Genomic DNA, 19,237 nt, shown 5'->3' with positions numbered 1-19,237 from the left:
TTATTGAGCCTTACTTCACACCCATGCCTCCATACCCACCCATCCACAGATTACAGTCCAGGAACTTATATTTTTAAAAGAGCTCATACAAGAGTTCCGATGTGACCAGTCTGAGGGACTGCACTAGGCCACACAGGTTTATGTAAGTAAAGACCATTAAGAACAAAAATAATATTCTAGCTCTTCAAAATAAAAGGGGCAGGGGATATAGAACCATTTCATTTCATGTATCTCAAATATATATGAAAAATAAGGGGAAAGATCTATTTCAGGAAGATGGAATTAGAATAATTATTATAACTTGAAGCAAGGACATCAAAATCTATACCCAGCTGAAAGCAATAAACAAAGCACTCAACATGTCAAAAATTTATACTTAGATCACACCAATATTTAAATTTAAAATAAATGGAGGCAAGGCCAGGCAGAGTGGCTCACACCTGCAATCTCAGCACTTTGGAAGGCAGAGATGGATCACTTGAGCCCAGGAGTTTGAGACCAGCCTAGGTAACATAGTGAGACCCAGTCTCTACAAACAATTTTTTAAAAAATTAGCCAGGCGTAGTGGTGTGTGCCTGTAGTCCCAGCTACTCAGGAGGCTGAGGTGGGAGGATTGCTTGAGCCCGGTAAGTTGGAGCTGCAGTGAGCTATGGTTGAGCCACCGTACAACCAGCCTGGGTGACAGAGCGAGACTCTGTCTCAAAAAAATAATAAAATAAAATTTTTAAAACGGAAAAAAAAAGGCTATCAAAGGAGTCTGAATCCAACTCTGAGCAGGTTCATAGACAGTGACAAAGATGATATGCTTCCTTGCCTGATGGGGTGGGGCCATGAAGAAAAAGAGACGCTTCAACAGTATTGATAGGTTCATGAGTTGATAACATTCTCCAGGGCATGATTTTATCTGGAAAAAGACATGAGAAAGAGAGGAGAGATTGACTAATTTAGAATCAGAATTTTTACAAGAAGAGAATATGCCAAAATATTAATAGCAGCTCTTTCTAGGGGAAAAGATTGTAGTAATATTGACTTTTAATTTGGGGCTTTTCTTTTTTATCTTCAATGAATCTAAATTTAGAATGAGATTGAAATTTTGACATTATATTTAAAAATAACACTGTAATTTCTATTTGTAATTATCATTTTGATAACTTGGTATGTCAGTCCAAAGACAATTCATGGAACTTTTTAAGATCTAACTACAATAATAGAGAGGTAGATAAAACTCTACAAGACAGAAGCTTTATTAAAAGACATTATAGGGGCTGAGTGTGGTCGTTCGCAACTATAATCCCAGCACTTTGAGAGGCCAAGGTGGAAGGACTGCTTGAGCCCAGGAGTTTGAGACTAGCCTGGACAACACAGCAAGAACCCCATATCCACAGAAAGTTTTAAAAATGAGCTGGGTATAGTGGTGCATGCCTGTAGTCCCAGCTACTCAGGAAGGTGAAGGAGGAGGACCATTTGCACCCAGAAGTTTGAGGCTGTAGTGAACTATGATTGCACACCACTGCATTCTAGCCTGGGTGACAGAATGAGACCCTGTCTCTAAGAAAAAAACCACCACTAACAAAAAAATGTTATAAACTCAATTTTATCAGTTCCTATCATAATATACTATCATTCCATCCTAGAATCAATTTCTATCATAATGAACTAGAAGAAATCCATTCCTACACCATAATGCACTGAGAAGCTTTTATTTAAAGGAAACCTGAGACATAAAACACATAACATAAAAATCACTCTTTATCTGCTTTGTGAAAGATATGTTAAGAATTTAGTAAAGTGAGTAAGTGATAATCCAGACTATCAGCCATGGAGACATAGATGTCAGCTGTTCAGGATATTATACACCTCACTGGATCTGATCTACAAAATCCTTTAAAGGTAAACCAAGAAATATAAGATACAATAAGACTAGTAGACAGTAAAAGATGTACGGCCCACATAAGATCTTAAAGGCCAGGGACAAAAATACGTAACAAATAGGTCATAATCATCTTATATGGAACACATAAAACACCTCAGAATTTAAAAGCAAAAAATGTTAATGTTAAAAAGATGAAATCATTATTAAATCATTTTCTCTGTGTACCCATTCATAAAACATGACTTCTTTTGCCAAAAGCATCTATCACTGTCAAATTCAAGTTCCCCTCAAATCATCTTGACTTAAAAAAAAATACAACAAAATCAAGGATCAGCTTGTCTAAGGCATATTAGAGAGACAGAGGAGAGAGACCTCTTGGCCATCAATTATAAATCGCTCTTATTTTCTACTTTGTATTCAATTTTAAATGTAATCTCAACCTAGTCTTTCCTTCCCAGAACAATTACTGAAATTACATAAAATCCTGAGAATATGAGAAAACATCCCTAGTTTCACGTTAACAGTTTTTCAGTACATCCTTCTTATAAGCATCAGCATTAATACAGGACAAAGACTGTCAAAACAATCTTGTTACTATGATATTTCTCCCGCTGATATTCACATTCTTAAAGATTATCATATCCCCAGAGGAACTGCATAGAGAGTGGGTATTTTAGGCCTTGTAATTCTACGCACCAGATGAGCCACTATGGTGACATGGTGTGCACAGAGTTCAGCAGTCCCATATCTGCAATATAAAGAGAAGGCAACTGGGTTTATACAATTACTCAGAAACACAAGGAGATGAACTTGCATAAAGCACTAAATATTCTGATGAGGACATTAAAAACTGCCATTACTTCCATGACCAAATAGTATCACAATATACAAAACTCCCTAAACAGTACTCATCTATTGGCTTGAACCAAAGAAAGAAGAGAACTTGTTTCCTAATTTAATGCTGTAATATGAAATCAAAGCATTTTGGGAATTATTATTAAAGGATTATTGAAACATAGTTTTTCTATAAACTTACAATTATAAAATTATTTACTGTCAGTCACTACTAATAACCAATCCAAAGAAAAAGCAAGTATGTTGTACCGAGCAAGGAAGCACCATGCATCCATAGCTAACAAAGAGGTGATCATATTAGCACTAAGTACAGCATTCAGCAGAGCAGCATCCTAATCAAAAACAGAAAAATTATTTAAATACTAAAATTCACAATAATAGTATTATATTTCTCAAAATAAAACAAGAAAGCACTATCAGAATCCAAATAACAGATCCTCAATGGGAAAGTTCTACTTTCTAGTATCTGAAAGGACACTGCCATTCCCTCAATATTTATTGAGCACCTACTATACATTAAGTACTGTGCTGTGCTATGGAGAGTTCAACATGGTTTTAAATGTGGTAACTCAATCACGAGGATCCACAAAGATTCTCTAAGCAGCCTGAAATATTCAAAACAACATAAATAACATATATGCCTATACTCTTCTTTCTGCTTTTATTCACATACAATATTTAATAGGTGCTAGATAGTATGTAATATCTGAAATGCTACTGATACTTAAATTTCAGATATTACAAGTATCAAATTCCTAGAATTTCTTAACCTCTTTTCGAATCAAATTCTATTTTTTGAAAATCTACATTATATCTGAGATCTATAAGAGCCCTGGTACTACAAGCTATTAATTTTTCTTTTGAAACTTACTTAAGTACCACATATTTTTTCCTCTTCTCACATTGTCTTTGCATACCTCCCCACCCAAAATGTTTTCTCAAATATTTTAGCCAAATATTAGATCTATACAATATAGGAATCTAGGATTATCATTTTCTAGGACACAACTAAGTTTCATTCAAAACAAATACACGTTAAGATTCCCACACTTTCTTCTGTATATGAATCATAATTTCAGTGAAGAGAAAGCAAAAGTGTAACCTTAGCTTAGCACAGTAAGTAATAAGCTTACCAGTTCAGCAAACAGTGAGGGATGAAAGGAAGTAATAAATGTACACAGATGAACACAAACATGCTGATACAATGTGACAGCCACCTCAGCTTTCCCCTTACTCTTTAATCCCTGTAAATGAACAGGTAGAGAGAGTTCACCAGAACACTGCTCAAAACTGTAGAAAATGGCTTTGAGTAGAGATATCCTGCAGAGAAATTGAGAACATTGAACCCAACGTTAATAACATTTACTAATTAGCAAGTATAATAATATGTAACATGGAAGGTTGTTTAAGCAAAGAAAAATTTCAAGAGGTATACTCGGCAAGTTTCCAACATGTGTGAATATGCACACATAAAAGGAAAATACAGTGTCAAAGAAAATTTTTAATCAGATATTTATGTTAATAGTTATTGTGTAGACTTCATATGGTGTGTCAAAAAACATTTTTTAATCAGATATTGCTAATATTGTGTAGACAATATATATTGCTACTTTATAACAGTATAGATATAAAATATATAAGCCTATATTAGATGCTAAAAATATTTTAATATTTTAATTTTGTTCAGTATTGCTTAATGGTCAGCATTATAAACATTGATTGTAATAGAGTAGCTGTAAGTAGAAGCATGTAAAAATGAGCTCTGATAAATAGAACACTAGACTATAGGTATATATATAAGGTATATCCTAGCAAATGTTACCTTTAATCATCTTCCTTGCCAACACCATAGTCCACCCTCTAGTTTCTTTCTTCCCAGATTACTCTGTGCTCTAATTTTTCACCTCTTCCTTTATCCCATTCTGTGTACCATGATGAGGTTAGTCTCCCTAAACCTGGCTCTGAGCTTCTATTCTGCTCAAAAACTGAAGCATAATGTTAGAACTTCTCAGCTTTGGAATAAAAGCCTGTCCCATACTGTTGCCATCTTCTACTTTTCCTCCTCATTCCTGTATTCATTTTCAACAAATATTCCTTGCTTCCGTCACACTCCTGATTTATGTCTTCCTTTTACTCGTGCTTTTGTCTTCTTTACGTACTTACAATTCGACAGTTTTGTTTTGTTTTGTTTGGAGCAGGGTCTTGCTCTGTCACCCAGGCTGGAGTGCACTGGCATGACCATGGCTCACTGCAGCTTCAGCCTCCTGGGCTCAAGTGATTCTCTCCTACCTTAGCCTCCTAAGTAACTGGGACCAATGGTGTGTGCCAGCTGTCCTGGCTAATTTTTAAATTTTTTCTAGGGATGAGGTCTCACTATGTTGCCCAGGCTGGTCTTCCAACTCCTGGGCTCAAGTGATCTTCCTGCCTCGGCCTCCCAAAATGCTGGGATTACAGGCATGAGCCACTACACCCTGCCCATAACTTGACTATTTTTAATTTGTTGTTTAAATCCTCTAAGTTTCTTCAACCATTTTAATCTTAAAATGACTCCTCCTTTTCTGCTACTTATTTTGTTTTCCATTTAATATCTAATTTAGCTATTTAAGTTTCAAGTTACTTGAGGAACTCTGACTTTGTGTAACTCAGTACTAAGATAAACAGTTAGTAAATGATGCAAAAAATGTCCACAAAAATTCTCCTTTAAGGAATTTCTTTGACAGTGAATTTCTCTGACAGGACATAAATGTTATGTACACAGAATGGGATAAAGGAAGAGGTGAAAAATTAGAGCACAGAGTAATCTGGGAGGAAAGAAACTAGAGCGTGGACTATGGTGTTGGCAAGGAAGATGATTAAAGGTAAAATTTGCCAGGATATACCATATATATATATATATACACACCTATAGTCTAGTGTTCTATTTACCAGAGCTCATTTTTAAATGCTTCTACTTACAGCTACTCTATTACAATCAATGTTTATAATGCTGACCATTAAGCAATACTAAACAAAATTAAAACATTAAAATATTTTTAGCATCTAATAGAGGTTTATATGTTTTATATTTATCTACTGTTATATAGTAGCAATATATATGTGTGTGTGGCACACACATATGAGGTCTACACAATAACTATTAACATAAATATCTGATTAAAAAAAAAACAAAACTTAATTTCAAGACCATTCCAAACAACAGGGCATTCTCAACCATTGATAATGTGACTGGATAAAAACATGTTTGCTACCTGGTTGTAGTTTCTGAGGCCTGGCTGTCTGTGCACCACAGGGTTTGCACTTCCTTAGGCTGAGATGGCAGCTTATCCATGACAACAACCAGAAGAAGACATTGTGGAAACTGTAGTTCACATGGCAGGTCTTACATGTAATAAAAACACATTAATTCAGCAGAAACCTGATTAATACGTAAAGGAATTTTTTTTTTTTTTTCAGACAGAGTCTTACTCTGTCACCCAGCCTGGAGTGCAGTGGTGCAATCTCAGCTCACTGCAACCTCCACCTTCTGGGTTCAAGAGATTCTCCTGCCTCAGCCTCCCAAGTAGCTGGGACTATAGGTACATGCCACCAGACCCAGCTAATTTTTGTACTTTTAGTAGAGATGGGGTTTCACCATATTGGTCAGGCTGGTCTTGAACTCCTGACCTCAGGTGATCTCCCCGCCTCAGTCTCCCAAAGTGCTGGGATTACAGGCATGATTCACTGTGCCCAGCCAGGTATAATTTTTAAATAAGAAATATGTTTCAAGAAAAGAAACTAAAAGAAACTTAATAAAAATTTCTTAATTGTAAAAAAGAATGGTTAGGGGAAATCACTGTCTCTAACATGTCGTAATAGATGATTTACCATTAAATCTGTTTTGAAGCTTACCTAATTTACTATCCAAAACCACCTGCACAAAAGGTTGAAATGTGAGCAGCTGACTGATAAGTGGATCCAGTGTCACTAGGAAAGCACCTTCTATTTCCTCTTGGTGTGCTTTAGAAATCCTGGTAGCATAAAGGCTTGGAGGAAACTTGCTGGAAAGGGAGAGAAAAAAAACTCATTAATAGCTATCTTATAATTTTAGGTAGAGTAAGTACTATAAACTGATGTTCTAGTAGTAAAAATACATCAAAAACTAAATTTTTAAAAATAAGTGTGCATTTTATAAAACAAAATTCCAAGTACTAAATTGATACCAGAATTGGATCAAGATCTCTAAACCAAACATAGCTATAATTCTATAAAATGAGAAGCTGATAATCTTAGAGAAATCTTTGTTGCTTTGAGGCACTGATACCATTTTGACAATGGTATCCTTAAAAATACTATAAAAATCTATCTTAAATCAAAAGTGAAAATACATATTGAAAAGATTATTTCTGATAAATTCTAGCTTATTTCTATTAAAAGCTGTTTTTAGGTGGAGCGTGGTGGCTCACGCCTGTCAAATCCCAGCACTTTGGGAGGCTGAGGCGTGTGGATTGCCTGAGGTCAGGAGTTCAAGACCAGCCTCGCCAACATGGTGAAACCCCGTCTCTACTAAAAAATACAAAACTTAGCTGGGTGTGGTGGTGCATGCCTGTAATCCCAGCTACTCGGGAGGCTGAGGCACGAGAATCGCTTAAAACTGGAAGGCGGAGATTGGCCGTGAGCCAAGACCGTGCCATTGCACTCCAGCCTGGGTGGGAGAGTGAACTCTGTCTCAAAAAAAAAAAAACAACCAACCAACCAAACAAACAAAATGCCGGGCATGGTGACTCACACCTGTAATCCCAGCACTTTGGGAGGCCAAGACCGCGCCACTGCACTCCAGCCTGGGCAGCAAGAGCGAAACTCCGTCTCAAAAAAGAAAAAAAAAAAAGTTGTTTTTAAATAGGCAGAACGCTGAATTTACTATGAATTAATACTCAGTTTCTCAGAAGCAAGAGCTTTACAAGAAATAAACCATATACTAACACTGAAGAAGAATGGAAAGACTATTTCATGAAAATGTCTCAGTAACTGGGTTTTAAACTAAAGTTCAATCAAAACTTATGTGAACTAAGATATGTATTCTATATTTTTTGCCACATTAATTGTATACTTGACAATACATAAGAAAACTCTGTCTAGCAGAGGATAACAGCATTTTAAAGTATGCACTTAAGATAAACACTTGAGGTTTTTGTAGAGTGATGGAAAAAGCACCAATCTGTCAATTAGTTACATGACTTTGGTTCATTCATTTGCCCTTCCTGAGACTCAGTTTCGTCATTTGTGACATTGATTCTGAGTTATTGTGAGGATTAATTACAAGTAAATAAAAGACATATACAAATAAAACATAGTAATGAAATTCCAGACTTGAATGACATCTACTGAGCATCATTGCAAGAATTTATTTTTTCAAATATTTTTAAATTAATTTGATAAATGTTTACTAAGTGCCTATGTATACATGCCATGCACTGTTCCACGAGTGAGTGATACAGTAATAAAGAGAATATACCAAGTCACTGTCTTTATAGAGTTTACAATTCTAATGAAAGGGGACAGTTAACAGACAAGTGTACAAGTAAATACATAATATAGCAGAGGTTAATTCAGTGCTGCAGAGAAAAAAAATAAAACAAGGAGAGAAAGACAAGAAGTTCTATTGATGAAAGTCATCTGAGGGTTGAGCAAAGAAGTCACATCATTTGATTTGTGTTTTTTATCACTCATTTTGGCTACTGTGTGGAGAACAAACTAGCGTGAGGCAAAGATATAAACTTTTTTGCAAAATCCAGGCAAGAAAATAATAGTGGGTCAGATCAGATGGTAGCAGTTCAGGTGATGAGAAGTGCATGTACATGCACGTGCGTGCATGCGTGTGTACACTGAAGGTAACACTGACAGAATATGCTAAAGGAGCAAGGTTTTTTGGCCTGATCAATTTGAAGAACGAAGTTGCCACTTAAACTGAAATAAAGAGGTTACAAAAGGAGCAGATTTTATTGGGTATGAGGATGACATGGGTGGAAATCAAGAGTTCAGTTTGGGACAATTTAGTATAGATGTCCTGATTGGTGGTTAGACATTAAAGGAGATATAAATTTAAAGTCTTGAGACTAAATGATAATAGACAGATAACAGGCCTGAGGAGTAAGTGCTGGGACACACTTAACTTAGAAGAGAAACCTGCTAGGGAGGCTGAGAAGGAGCAGATGGTAAGACTGGAACCAAGAGAACTAAGAGTGAGACATGTCCTAGAAACCAAAAGAACAAAGTGTTCATAAAAGAGGATCAAGTGCTACTGACAGGTTACAGAAGGACTATAATTGACTAGTGGATGCAGTAACGTGGTGGTCACTCATGACCTTAACAAGAACTATTTCGATGACGTGTTGGTGCAGAAAGCCTGACTGGACTAGATTCAAGAAAAGAGTTGAGACAGGGGTATAGACAACTCCTTCTAGAAATTTTGCTGTAAAGAAAGACAGAGAAACGAGAGGGTATTTGTAGGAGGATGTAGAGTCAAAAGATTTTGTTTTGTATTGTTAAGAAGGGAAAAATAACAGCATATTTGTATACTCATGAGAGTGACCCAGTATGGAGGAAAGGCTGATGATGCAAGAGGGAAAGGGAATAATTGCTGGTGCAAGGTCACTGAGCCTGTGAGAGAGGATGAAATCCAATGCCCAATGGAGAGGCTAGTCTTAGGGGCACAGTTCACTTATGGTAGTGAGGGAATGAATATATGGGTCTAGATACACATAGAATAGTAGATGTGTTACAGGAAACATACAGCAGCCCTCTTTTAATTGCTTCTATTTTTCCTCAGTGACACAGGAAGTGAGGTCATTGACAATGAGGAATTGGGAAGATGTTGGAGATACAGGAAGTTTGAGGAAGGAAAGGTGTGAAAAAGCTGTCTGGGACACTAAATGAATTATGAAGCTGCAACAGGACTGATGATAAATGAATTCATTTTGTGTCAAATTTAGGGCTCTTTGGAGGTAACCATCAATTTTAGAAGTCGCTTAGCCCCCATCTAAATTTTGATACCTTTCTGTAATTCACTTTCTTTTCTGATATGGTTTCAGAAAAAAGACCGTCCTGTAAAGTGAATTACAGAAAGGTATCAAAATTTAAATTTAAATGGGGGCTGACTTAAACTTCATAGAAACAAAATAAAAATAAAGATTAAAAAATGCCAATATAAAATATAAAGGCATATATAAGGTACACGTATATTTGTGTGTATATATATATTTATATTTGCCATTGGATTTTATCACCCTACTAATTATCACTCCTGTATAAGGTACTAGTAAAATACAAAGATAAGCATAACTCATGTGGAATGTATCTTTCAAAAGCCTCTATCTCCAATTATTTCAAGCTAGCAGATAAAAATTACTAAAACATTAAGAAAAATTTTTGTTTTATTGTAAAATGGTAGGTACTTAAGCACTGCATGGCACAGATGGCATTGTTATATCTTAATAATCATATGGCATGCTTCTTACCTGTGTATCTGAAGATACAGGTGGTGCAAAGTACAGCAAGAATCAGAGAGGAAAGGAAGAAATTCCTAAAATAAAACAACTCTATTCATTCTTTGCATAAAATGTGTCTTTTTAGTACATATCATCTCACAAAGGAATGCAAACTAAAATAAAATCCTGAATGTGCCCCCTTTTTAAAAAAAATTATTTTTCTTTCTTTTCTTTTTTTTTTCTTTTTTTTTTTTTGAGACGTAGTTTCACTCTTGTTGCCCAGGCTGCAGTACAATGGTGTGATCTCGGCTCACTGCAACCTCTGCCTCCCGGATTCAAGCAATTCTCACGCCTCAGCCTCCCAGGTAGCTGGGATTACAGGCGTGCATCACGATACCCGGCTACTTTTGTATTTTTAGTAGAGGAAGGGTTTCACCATGTTGTCCAGGCTGTTCTTGAACTCCTGACCTCAGGTCATCCGCCCGCCTTGGCCTCCCAAAGTGCTGGGATTACAGGCATGAGCCACCACACTTTAAAAACTGTGTCATAATTTTTAAAGAGGCCTGCATATTTGAGAGTCATCAGAATAGTAGTTGTAACTGTCAAACAGAAAAGTTGTCGACCGGGCACAGTGGCTTACACCTGTAATGTCGGCATTTTGGGAGACCAAGGTGGACAGATCACCTGAGGTCAGGAGTTCGAGACCAGCCTGACCAATATGGTGAAACCCCATCTCTACCAAAAATACAAAAACTAACCAGGTGTGATGGCAGGCGCCTGTAGTCTCAGCTCCTCGGGAGGCCGAGGCACGAGAATCGCTTGAACCTGGGAGGCGGAGGTTGCAGTGAGCCGAGATCATGCCATCACACTTCAGGCCTGGGCAACAGAGTGAGACTTTGTCTCAAAAAAATAAATAAACAGAAAAGTTGTCAAGGCAGATTATTTGCAAAGATGAGCAGAGAATGCTTACAGCAGTCAGTGAACAAAACATTATTAGTAAAAGATGTTAGTGGTTTTTAAAAAAACTACTGTCCGTGTTCAATTTGTTTTTGACCTTTTCTTCTGTTTTTGAGGAAAGATAAGGGTTTCCAATTATGATTTATTATAGTCAGAATTCCATGGCTGGTACCCTGGCTACTGATACACTGCCATCCAAATTGGTCTTTCTGGGCAGCTGCCATTTAAGAGTAGTTGGTTGCTTCTTACACTGGGTTCCCTGCAGCTTGCAGGGTTTAAAATATTCCAGTGGCAAAAGTATTCCAGTGGCAAAAGTATTCCAGTGGCAAAAGTATTCCAGTGGCAAAAGTATTCCAGTGGCAAAAATATTCCAGTGGCAAAAATATTCCAGTGGCAAAAGTATTCCAGTGGCAAAGACACATTGTGGGAAATGCACCAATGGTATTTGATGGGTAGTAACCCATCTGATATTTGCTTGGTGTGTAGGGAGGCAAAGTTTTCCCTGACTATGCTGCTTGTCTTTTTGAAAAAATCAATTCCATCAGGGGAATCTTTAAAAATTTTCAAATGATCATCAGCTTTTTCCTATATCTTATAATACAATAAAAACTATTTCTTTTACTTTCTAAGACATAGTCTAACCATAAAAAAGAAATCACATCTGTACTTAAATCCCAACCTTACTGGTTTCTAGATATGTGACTTGATCAAGTTATATGCTATCTGAGCTTGAGCTTTCTATTCTGTGGAATGGGGATAATAATTCGTTTTTTGAGAGGACTACAATTAAATAAAGTAACGTATAATAAAGACTTACCTTAGCATAGTGCAAAAGGGAGTTAGCAAAAAAACGACACAATTTGAGTGTTTTCTGAAATAATCTGTAGTCAGCATTATCCTGAACCAAAAAGGGAAATAAGCATAATAAATAAGAATATAAAATTAGCTAAACTTACAAATGAGACAATATTTTCTAAAAAACAAAACCAAAAACAAAACCTCTTAAACATGGTATAAAAATTTTCCAAGAAAATATAACTCTTCTTTGAATTATTAGGTGCAATGCAAATAACAAATGACAATAGTATTAAATTCTACATTACTGAAAAGAAATCTTAACCTATGATAGCAAAAGAGGTGATCCTTCTTGGTTGATCTGAAAGTGAAAGAAATTTAAATACCTTATTCTTTGTTACATGGGGATAAGTTTAACGGATGATCAAAAGAAAAAGGTCTTACAAATCAAAGAAAGAATGATACATAAAAGAAAACAGGTAAAGACATAAAAACATATTTCACAAAAAAGACAAAACAAACTGCCAATAAATTCATACTGAAAAATATCCAAATTACAACCTAATTATACATATTTGGGAAGGGGAAAGTTTGAGGGTTATTTGATTAGCAAAGATTAAAAAGACTGAAAATATCCCTGCACTAGTAAGGAAGTAAGGTAACAAGCACTTTCTTTTACTACTGATGGGAGCATAAAATAATACATTATTATAAAAAGCTGAAGTGTTAAAACATCTTAATTGAGTAGCAGTTCAATTTCTGGGAACATAGTCTATAGAAATACTAGCATAGGTATGCAATATGACGTTTTTGGCTGCTTGGCCTATGGAGTAGCCATTCTTTATTCCTTTACTTTCTTCATAAACCTGCTTTCATCTTAACTCTATGGATTCACCTTGAATTCTTTCTTGCACAAGTTCCAGACCTCTTTTGGCATCTGGATCAGGACCCCTTTCCAGTAATAACTTCCTGGCAAACCCCGTAGGGACAATACTGAGGAGACCTCCAGTGCCAAAAAGTAGACTGCAGCACCAATTGGCCAACTTTCGTTAAGTGGTGGGGTACCCAGGTGATGAAGAGGACTGGGTTAGAGCCCTAACTTATAGGAGTTGAGAGTCTCTCCTAAGACAGGGTGGGTTTAAACACCCCTCTTAATAAAAGGAAAGGATACTTGACTGAACTTTGGTTTGCAGCCCAACTTAGGAAAATTAGACTTCTTCCTAAGATTTAGGGCGTTAGAGATCCCCCTCAGTAAAGTCCCTCTGGGCTAAGAACAGGTTTGGCACTACGGGATGTTAACTGCTATTCACTTTGGATTACTCAGCCTTGCACTCTTGCTGACAGCTATGGGTGACAGGATTAGGCATGTACAGAATCATGGGACATGGGGAGCTTTTATCCTCCCCAAAAGGGGAAACTTGAGCTGATGGGACTGCTGAAAAAGGTCCCTTCACTACAGACAAGTGCTGCCTGAACTTGACTCAGTGCCACTGCAATGGAGGGGTCTTTCTCAGGCCTCCCTGAGCTCCTCACCTTCCCAACCCTGCCACAGGCAATGCTTTTCTCCCATTCTCTCCTTTCCTTTTCTTATCTTTTCTGTTACTCAGATCAACTGTCCATTCTTTCATCTTGCCCAGAGACAACATGTTGAAAAATATCCTGAGGAGCTTGACCTTGTAACCACATGGCAGTACTTGCTCTATCTCTACTATCCCAAGAACAGGAATTTAGGGGTTGTTATAATTAGCTCTAAAAATTACCTTGAGCCTTTGCAAGCTCAAAATTGGCTGCTCTGGGCTCCAATGGAAATTGCCTAGTGCTGGAGCTCAGCAGCTAAGGCTTTGCCATTTTACAATGGCTGGTGGCCCAGGTTCAATCTGGCAAAGGCAATGAGTACTTTCTGGTTGATATCTGTGTGACCTTTACCATTTGTTGATTCTCTTCCCCTCCATGAACTGTCTTAAATTTTTCTTTTTCTGAGCACCTGGAAGGTTACTCGCTTCAAAAGCCAGAAATATTGGCACTTTGGCATGGCTAAAGACGGGTAATAGCGGATTTAAAAGGACGTTTTAAAAAGTGCCATGGTTAAGTCAGCTTAATTGAAAGCAGATAATCAAGTTTTAACAGCCTGGGACTCCATCGGAAAACAGAGAGGGCACCACAGATCCCTTTTAAGTGAAAACCTCTATTTTCCTCATGGAATCCCAAAATTTAAAATGGATAGATCCCTCTCAAAATCTAAGGCTGTGTTCTGTTTTGTATTGCATTATCTGATGATTTTCACTTTGGGGGTATCAGAAATTACTTCACAGAGCTTTGGTATATAACTAGGTAGGAAATATACTTTTGGGTATAACTAATGGCACAAGGGGGATACTCAGATCTTTGCACATTTGGATCAGAAGCATGCTCTTGGCCACCTAGAAGGTATGCGGATGTCCCCATCGTCCCCTCAACCCCCACTGAGATACAACTCCCATGAGTGATGGGCTGATCACAGAATGGACTGATTGGCTTTGGGTTACTTTGCAATGAAATGCATGGTAAAATCATTGGACTGCCTTGTTCCATAGTGTTTCTCTTTTGGGAATCCAGGATCCAGTATACAAATGGGACACTTAATTTTTGGGGATCTGTTTTGCATTCCAACTGTGCCTGCTTATTAGGCTGTAGACACTGCATGCTTTCCTGGCCCTGTTCCTCCAAGGGCTCTACCCTAAACCCAGTAATCCAATTAAGAAACTGGCAAATGAGCCAAGTGTGGTGGCTCACACCTGTAATCCTAGCATTTTGGGAGGCTGAGGCAGGCAGATCACTTGGGGTCAGGAGTTCAAGACCAGCCTGGCCAACATGGCGAAACCCCGTCTCTACTAAAAACACAAAAAATTAGCCAGGCGTGTTGGCTCATGCTTGTAATCCCAGCTACTTGGGAGGCTGAGGCAAGAAAATCATTTGAACCCAGGAAGTGGAGGTTTCAGTGAGCTAAGATCATGCCATTGTACTCCAGCATGGGCAACAGAGCAAGACTCTGTCTCTAAATAAATAAATAAAACTGGCAAATGAAAAATCTTATAACTACTGCATCTCTTCTTATGTGTATTTATATGTATTATGTGTGAAATATAAAAGAGCTTTGATAACTGGCTTAAAAATAATGAACACTTAAATATTTTGTCAGAAAAGTAAAAAGTGGAATGCCTTTTAATTCATGTGACTTAAGTAATTTCTGGGAAATACAGTTTTAGAGATTATTGGTAAAATCAAAATATCTTCAAAATAAAGACATGTGGTTTAAATTAGGAAGGTTAGATATTAGGTTTGCTAAATGCTTTAAGGTGATAAACTGCTTGACTTTTGAAAACTGTTTAACTTACTTACTTTGGAGCAGATTCTAGGTAAGGCCTGGGGACATGTGGTGTTAGCCATGCCCCCTAGCTATGCCAGAAAGAGTCAGACCTTATCTGCACTTCTGTTCTGTGTCCTAGGCTGCATACCTAGTACATAATTAGAATTCCTTACTTACCAAGGTTTTCCACCCTAAGTAAAAGTTGCTAAGAGTTAACATTGTAATATGTAATTGAAGACTACTGAAGAAACAGTTTTACATTACAGGTATGTAAGGAAAGTGAAATGTGTTGTTGGTAAAAGACTGTAAGAGAGCATGAGAATGTGTATTTTTGACCTAGATTAAAGGGGGATAGGATTGTTTTAAGTTAAATAGGATAATGCTGAAGGTCTGAGCAAGTTGTACATTTGTAAAAAATTAATCTTGTAAAAAAAAAATCTGTGTGAACATATTGGCTAAAGTTAAAGGGATATTATTCAGTTTTTCCATAAATTAAACACTGCAAAAAATCACAACAGGGTTTCCTAAGAGCAATAATCTACTCTTTAACAAAAATTGTAAAGAGTTGTAAACAGTTTATGAGAATCATACCTTATGGTTATACTGACTACAATTAGATTTTATACCGATTAAATTTTATACTGATTAAAATTAGATTTGTCTATACAGTTTTATTAAGAATTGGGGTTAACAATAGGACACTATTGCAAAGGTGAAACTTGGCTTTTTTGGTATAAAAATCATACAGGAAGCACTATAAAATGATGCCTGGCTTTCTTTGGGCTATATTTGTATAAATGTTACTGGCAAGTGTTCCAAAATTATGGGAAACAACTATAATTCTGATATAACTTAGTGTTGTTATAATTGTTATATAAAATTGTTATGTGCCACAGAAGTAACCAAAATCCCTAGTCAATTATGACTTTAACAGAGGCTGCCATAAGGCATTTTGTCATCCAGAGACAATTGTCTGGTTTTAATCAAAAGGTAATTTTTAATCAGCTATAGGACTTTGACAGGTGCTTTTCAATGTAGGTTTCCAATAACTTTGGCAATTGTGACATTAAAATAGAGGAAAGAAATTTTGAGGACTCTCATGAGGAGCTGGAGTGTTTGTGGATATCAAATAGGGCAAGCGTTAACTACACAGACTGAACTAACAAGACTGAAGTAATTTTTTTTTATTTTTTTTTTAAATGTTGCTTATCCTTTGTTTTATTTTTCAGAGTCAAGAAAACTTTTCTTTTGAGCTGCTCTGAGCTTTTCTTTGAGCTGTTTAACAATTGAGTAAAGTATATCACTGTGAATAAAATTTGGAGCCTATTTGTTTCCGATTTCTCCAGAATTTGGAACCTATTTGTGAATATTCTCAACTTATGGCAACATAGTTATTTGCATAAATGCAATACAAATGTTTTCTTTTGCAACAGGACACAACTGGATAAACTGGTTATTTTACCAAGGCTTTGGCTGGAATAGTGTGCTTTCCTTTAAGGAATCAAACTTGACTTATAAAGCCAATAAAGGCCCTTGGGAAAACTTGCCTCATACCTTGTTTACGCCAGGGTTCCTGACCTGTGGTAAGTAAAGAATGTCACTTTCTGACAGGCCCAGGAGCCCCAAGTTATCTTGGGACCTCAAGAGGAGAGGAATTTATCTAATTCATATTTTAAAGTCTTATCTGAGTTTCCTTATAAAACAGAGTTCCATCAAAGCCAGTTTTTAAAAGCCCATGTGAAAAATCATTATTCTTGCTGTACTTTATACAGATAATCAGGCCAAGTATAAAAAAGCAAATCAGTCTTATCATGATTTGTCTTTAGTAAAAATGGGAGACTAGAGAGAGAAAAAAAAATTATGTTTCAACAACTATGGTACACTTGTTATTAGGTGTTTTTGAGTGTTTTTCTCATCAGTTGTTTTCGAGTTTTTTTCCTGCAATTTAGACTAACCTGCTTATTTCTGTGAACCAACCAGTGATCTCTGGCTGCTGCTCAGAAGAAACAAGAGGGATAGTAATTGTGAAAATCTGGATCAGTATTCTAATTCTGGGGCGACTGGAATCAGCTTGGTTTCCAACAGTTGCCCAGTTCATGGAAAGTCTTCTTATTTAGTACTTGGGATAATTTTACTTATTTTGCTTTACGGTTGTGGAATACACTGCTGTTGCACTCTGTGTAGGAATACGAAGTAAGCTTACTGAATGTTTTATTAAATTGAACACTTACTAATCTTCCAGATATCACCTTTTTTCGGAACTGAGAGTTACGAATGGCCCTCATGATACTGACACTTTCTGACTGATCTCCCCTCTACCTGGAATATAAGAGACCCCAATAGTTAGGCAGGAATATCATCATCCCTATTCAGCCCCAAGAAATTATAGAAGATATCTATCTGTCCCTCTACAACCCTTAGGATTAAGGGTTCCCTTATAAAAAGGAGGGGGCAAATATGTCACAGGTGTTTTAACCAGAGGACTCCATCTTGAAAAGGCGCTGGGTAAAATGAGGCCAAGACCTGCTGGATTGCATTTCTAGGAAGTTAGGCATCCTAAGTCACAGGATGAGATGGGAGGTCAACACAAGACACAGGTCACAAAGAACTTGCTGATAAAACAGCATGCTGTAGAGAAGCCGGCCAAAACCCACCAAATCCAACATGTTAACAAAAGTGACTTCTGGTTGTCCTCACTGCTCATTATACACTAATTATAATGCATTAGCATGATAAAAGATACTCCCATCAGTTCCATCACAGTTTACAAATACCCTGGCAACAACCGGAAGTAATCCTATATGATCTACAAAGGGTTTCTAGAAACCCTTAGTTCTGGGAATTGCCCACCCCTTTCCCAGAAAGGGAATAATCTACTCCTTGTTTAGCATATAAATCAGGAAATGGCCATAAAAGTGGCCAACCAGGAGACTTTGGGGTTGCTCCGACTATGGAATAACCATTCTTTACTCTTTTAACTTTCGTTTTTTTCTTTTTGAGACGGAGTCTTGCTCTGTCACCCAGGCTGGAGTGCAGTGGCGTGATCTCGATTCACTGCAACCTCCACCTCCTGGGTTCAAGCGATTCTCCTGTCTCAGCCTCCTGAGTAGCTGGGATTACAGGCGCCCGCCACCGTGCCCAGCTAATTTTTGTATTTTTAGTAGAGATGGGGTTTCACCATGTTGGCCAGGCTGGTCTCGAACTCCTGACCTTGTGATCCACCTACCTCAGCCTCCCAAAGTGCTGGGAATACAGGTGTGAGCCACTGTGCCTGGCCTTATTCCTTTACTTTCTTAAGAAACTTGCTTTCACTTTACAAAAAAAAACAACTTTTTTAATATAGTGAAAACTGAAACGAACCAAGTATGCAACATGTGGGGAACACCTAAATACAGCTGACCTCTGAACAACATGGGGTCTAGGGGTGCCAACCCCTATGTGGTCTAAAATCCGAGTATAACTTTTGAGTCTCCAAAAACACTAATAGCCTACCACTGACCATAAGCCTTACCAATAAAAACAGCTGATTAACATATTTTGTATGTTATATGTATTAACACTGTCTATTTACAAAATGAATCATATGTCTGAAATGGCAGGTAATTGCAGTTGTAGACCTCAATTTACAATATGTATTAAGGAATTCTTGGGAGCACTTCCAGCATCACTAGTGGCTCTTCTTATGGGTTTACCATATTGCATTAAAGATGATGAAAAAATATGGAGGCACCTCAAGAGCTATACTTTTTACTGAGAAACGCAATTTACTTACTGGAGAGACAAACTGCTCATGTGGGAATGGTTAGTATCACATGGCCTTGCAAAACTTGAGTTCACAGTAACAGCAACAGGAAGTGGCTATGAAATTATTGTATTATATTGAATATATATATTGAAAATAATGGCAAAAACTGCAATTACTTTTGCACAACTACAATATGTACCACA

At 37.1% G+C, this 19,237-nt stretch overlaps 1 protein-coding gene across 7 annotated transcripts in view; it reads right to left on the bottom strand.

Moving 5' to 3' along the window:
- The window catches only part of C8H1orf112 (chromosome 8 C1orf112 homolog), a 58,406-nt gene that overhangs the window by 19,671 nt on the left and 19,498 nt on the right, over positions 1 to 19,237 (bottom strand). For 4 of the 7 annotated variants that reach the window (XR_004058698.1, XR_004058697.1, XM_010361082.2 and 1 more), the window contains 8 exons: positions 11,966 to 12,046; positions 10,222 to 10,286; positions 6,617 to 6,765; positions 5,977 to 6,106; positions 3,862 to 4,048; positions 2,978 to 3,060; positions 2,570 to 2,621; positions 815 to 904 (listed from right to left, as the gene is read on the bottom strand). Coding sequence is in view for 4 of the 7 variants with exons in the window: in XM_010361082.2 (XP_010359384.2) it covers positions 815 to 904; positions 2,570 to 2,621; positions 2,978 to 3,060; positions 3,862 to 4,048; positions 5,977 to 6,106; positions 6,617 to 6,765; positions 10,222 to 10,286; positions 11,966 to 12,046 (837 nt within the window). In the remaining 3 variants the exon portion in view is untranslated. Of the gene's footprint in view, positions 1 to 814; positions 905 to 2,569; positions 2,622 to 2,977; positions 3,061 to 3,861; positions 4,049 to 5,976; positions 6,107 to 6,616; positions 6,766 to 10,221; positions 10,287 to 11,965; positions 12,047 to 19,237 lie in introns of those variants that run through there. The other 3 variants (XR_004058699.1, XM_030935494.1, XM_030935495.1) reach the window with 3 other exon arrangements.

This window comes from Rhinopithecus roxellana, chromosome 8, assembly GCF_007565055.1.
Source record: "Rhinopithecus roxellana isolate Shanxi Qingling chromosome 8, ASM756505v1, whole genome shotgun sequence".
In the NCBI taxonomy this organism is placed as follows: domain Eukaryota; kingdom Metazoa; phylum Chordata; class Mammalia; order Primates; family Cercopithecidae; genus Rhinopithecus; species Rhinopithecus roxellana.
This window is presented reverse-complemented; position numbering and strand designations above follow the sequence as displayed.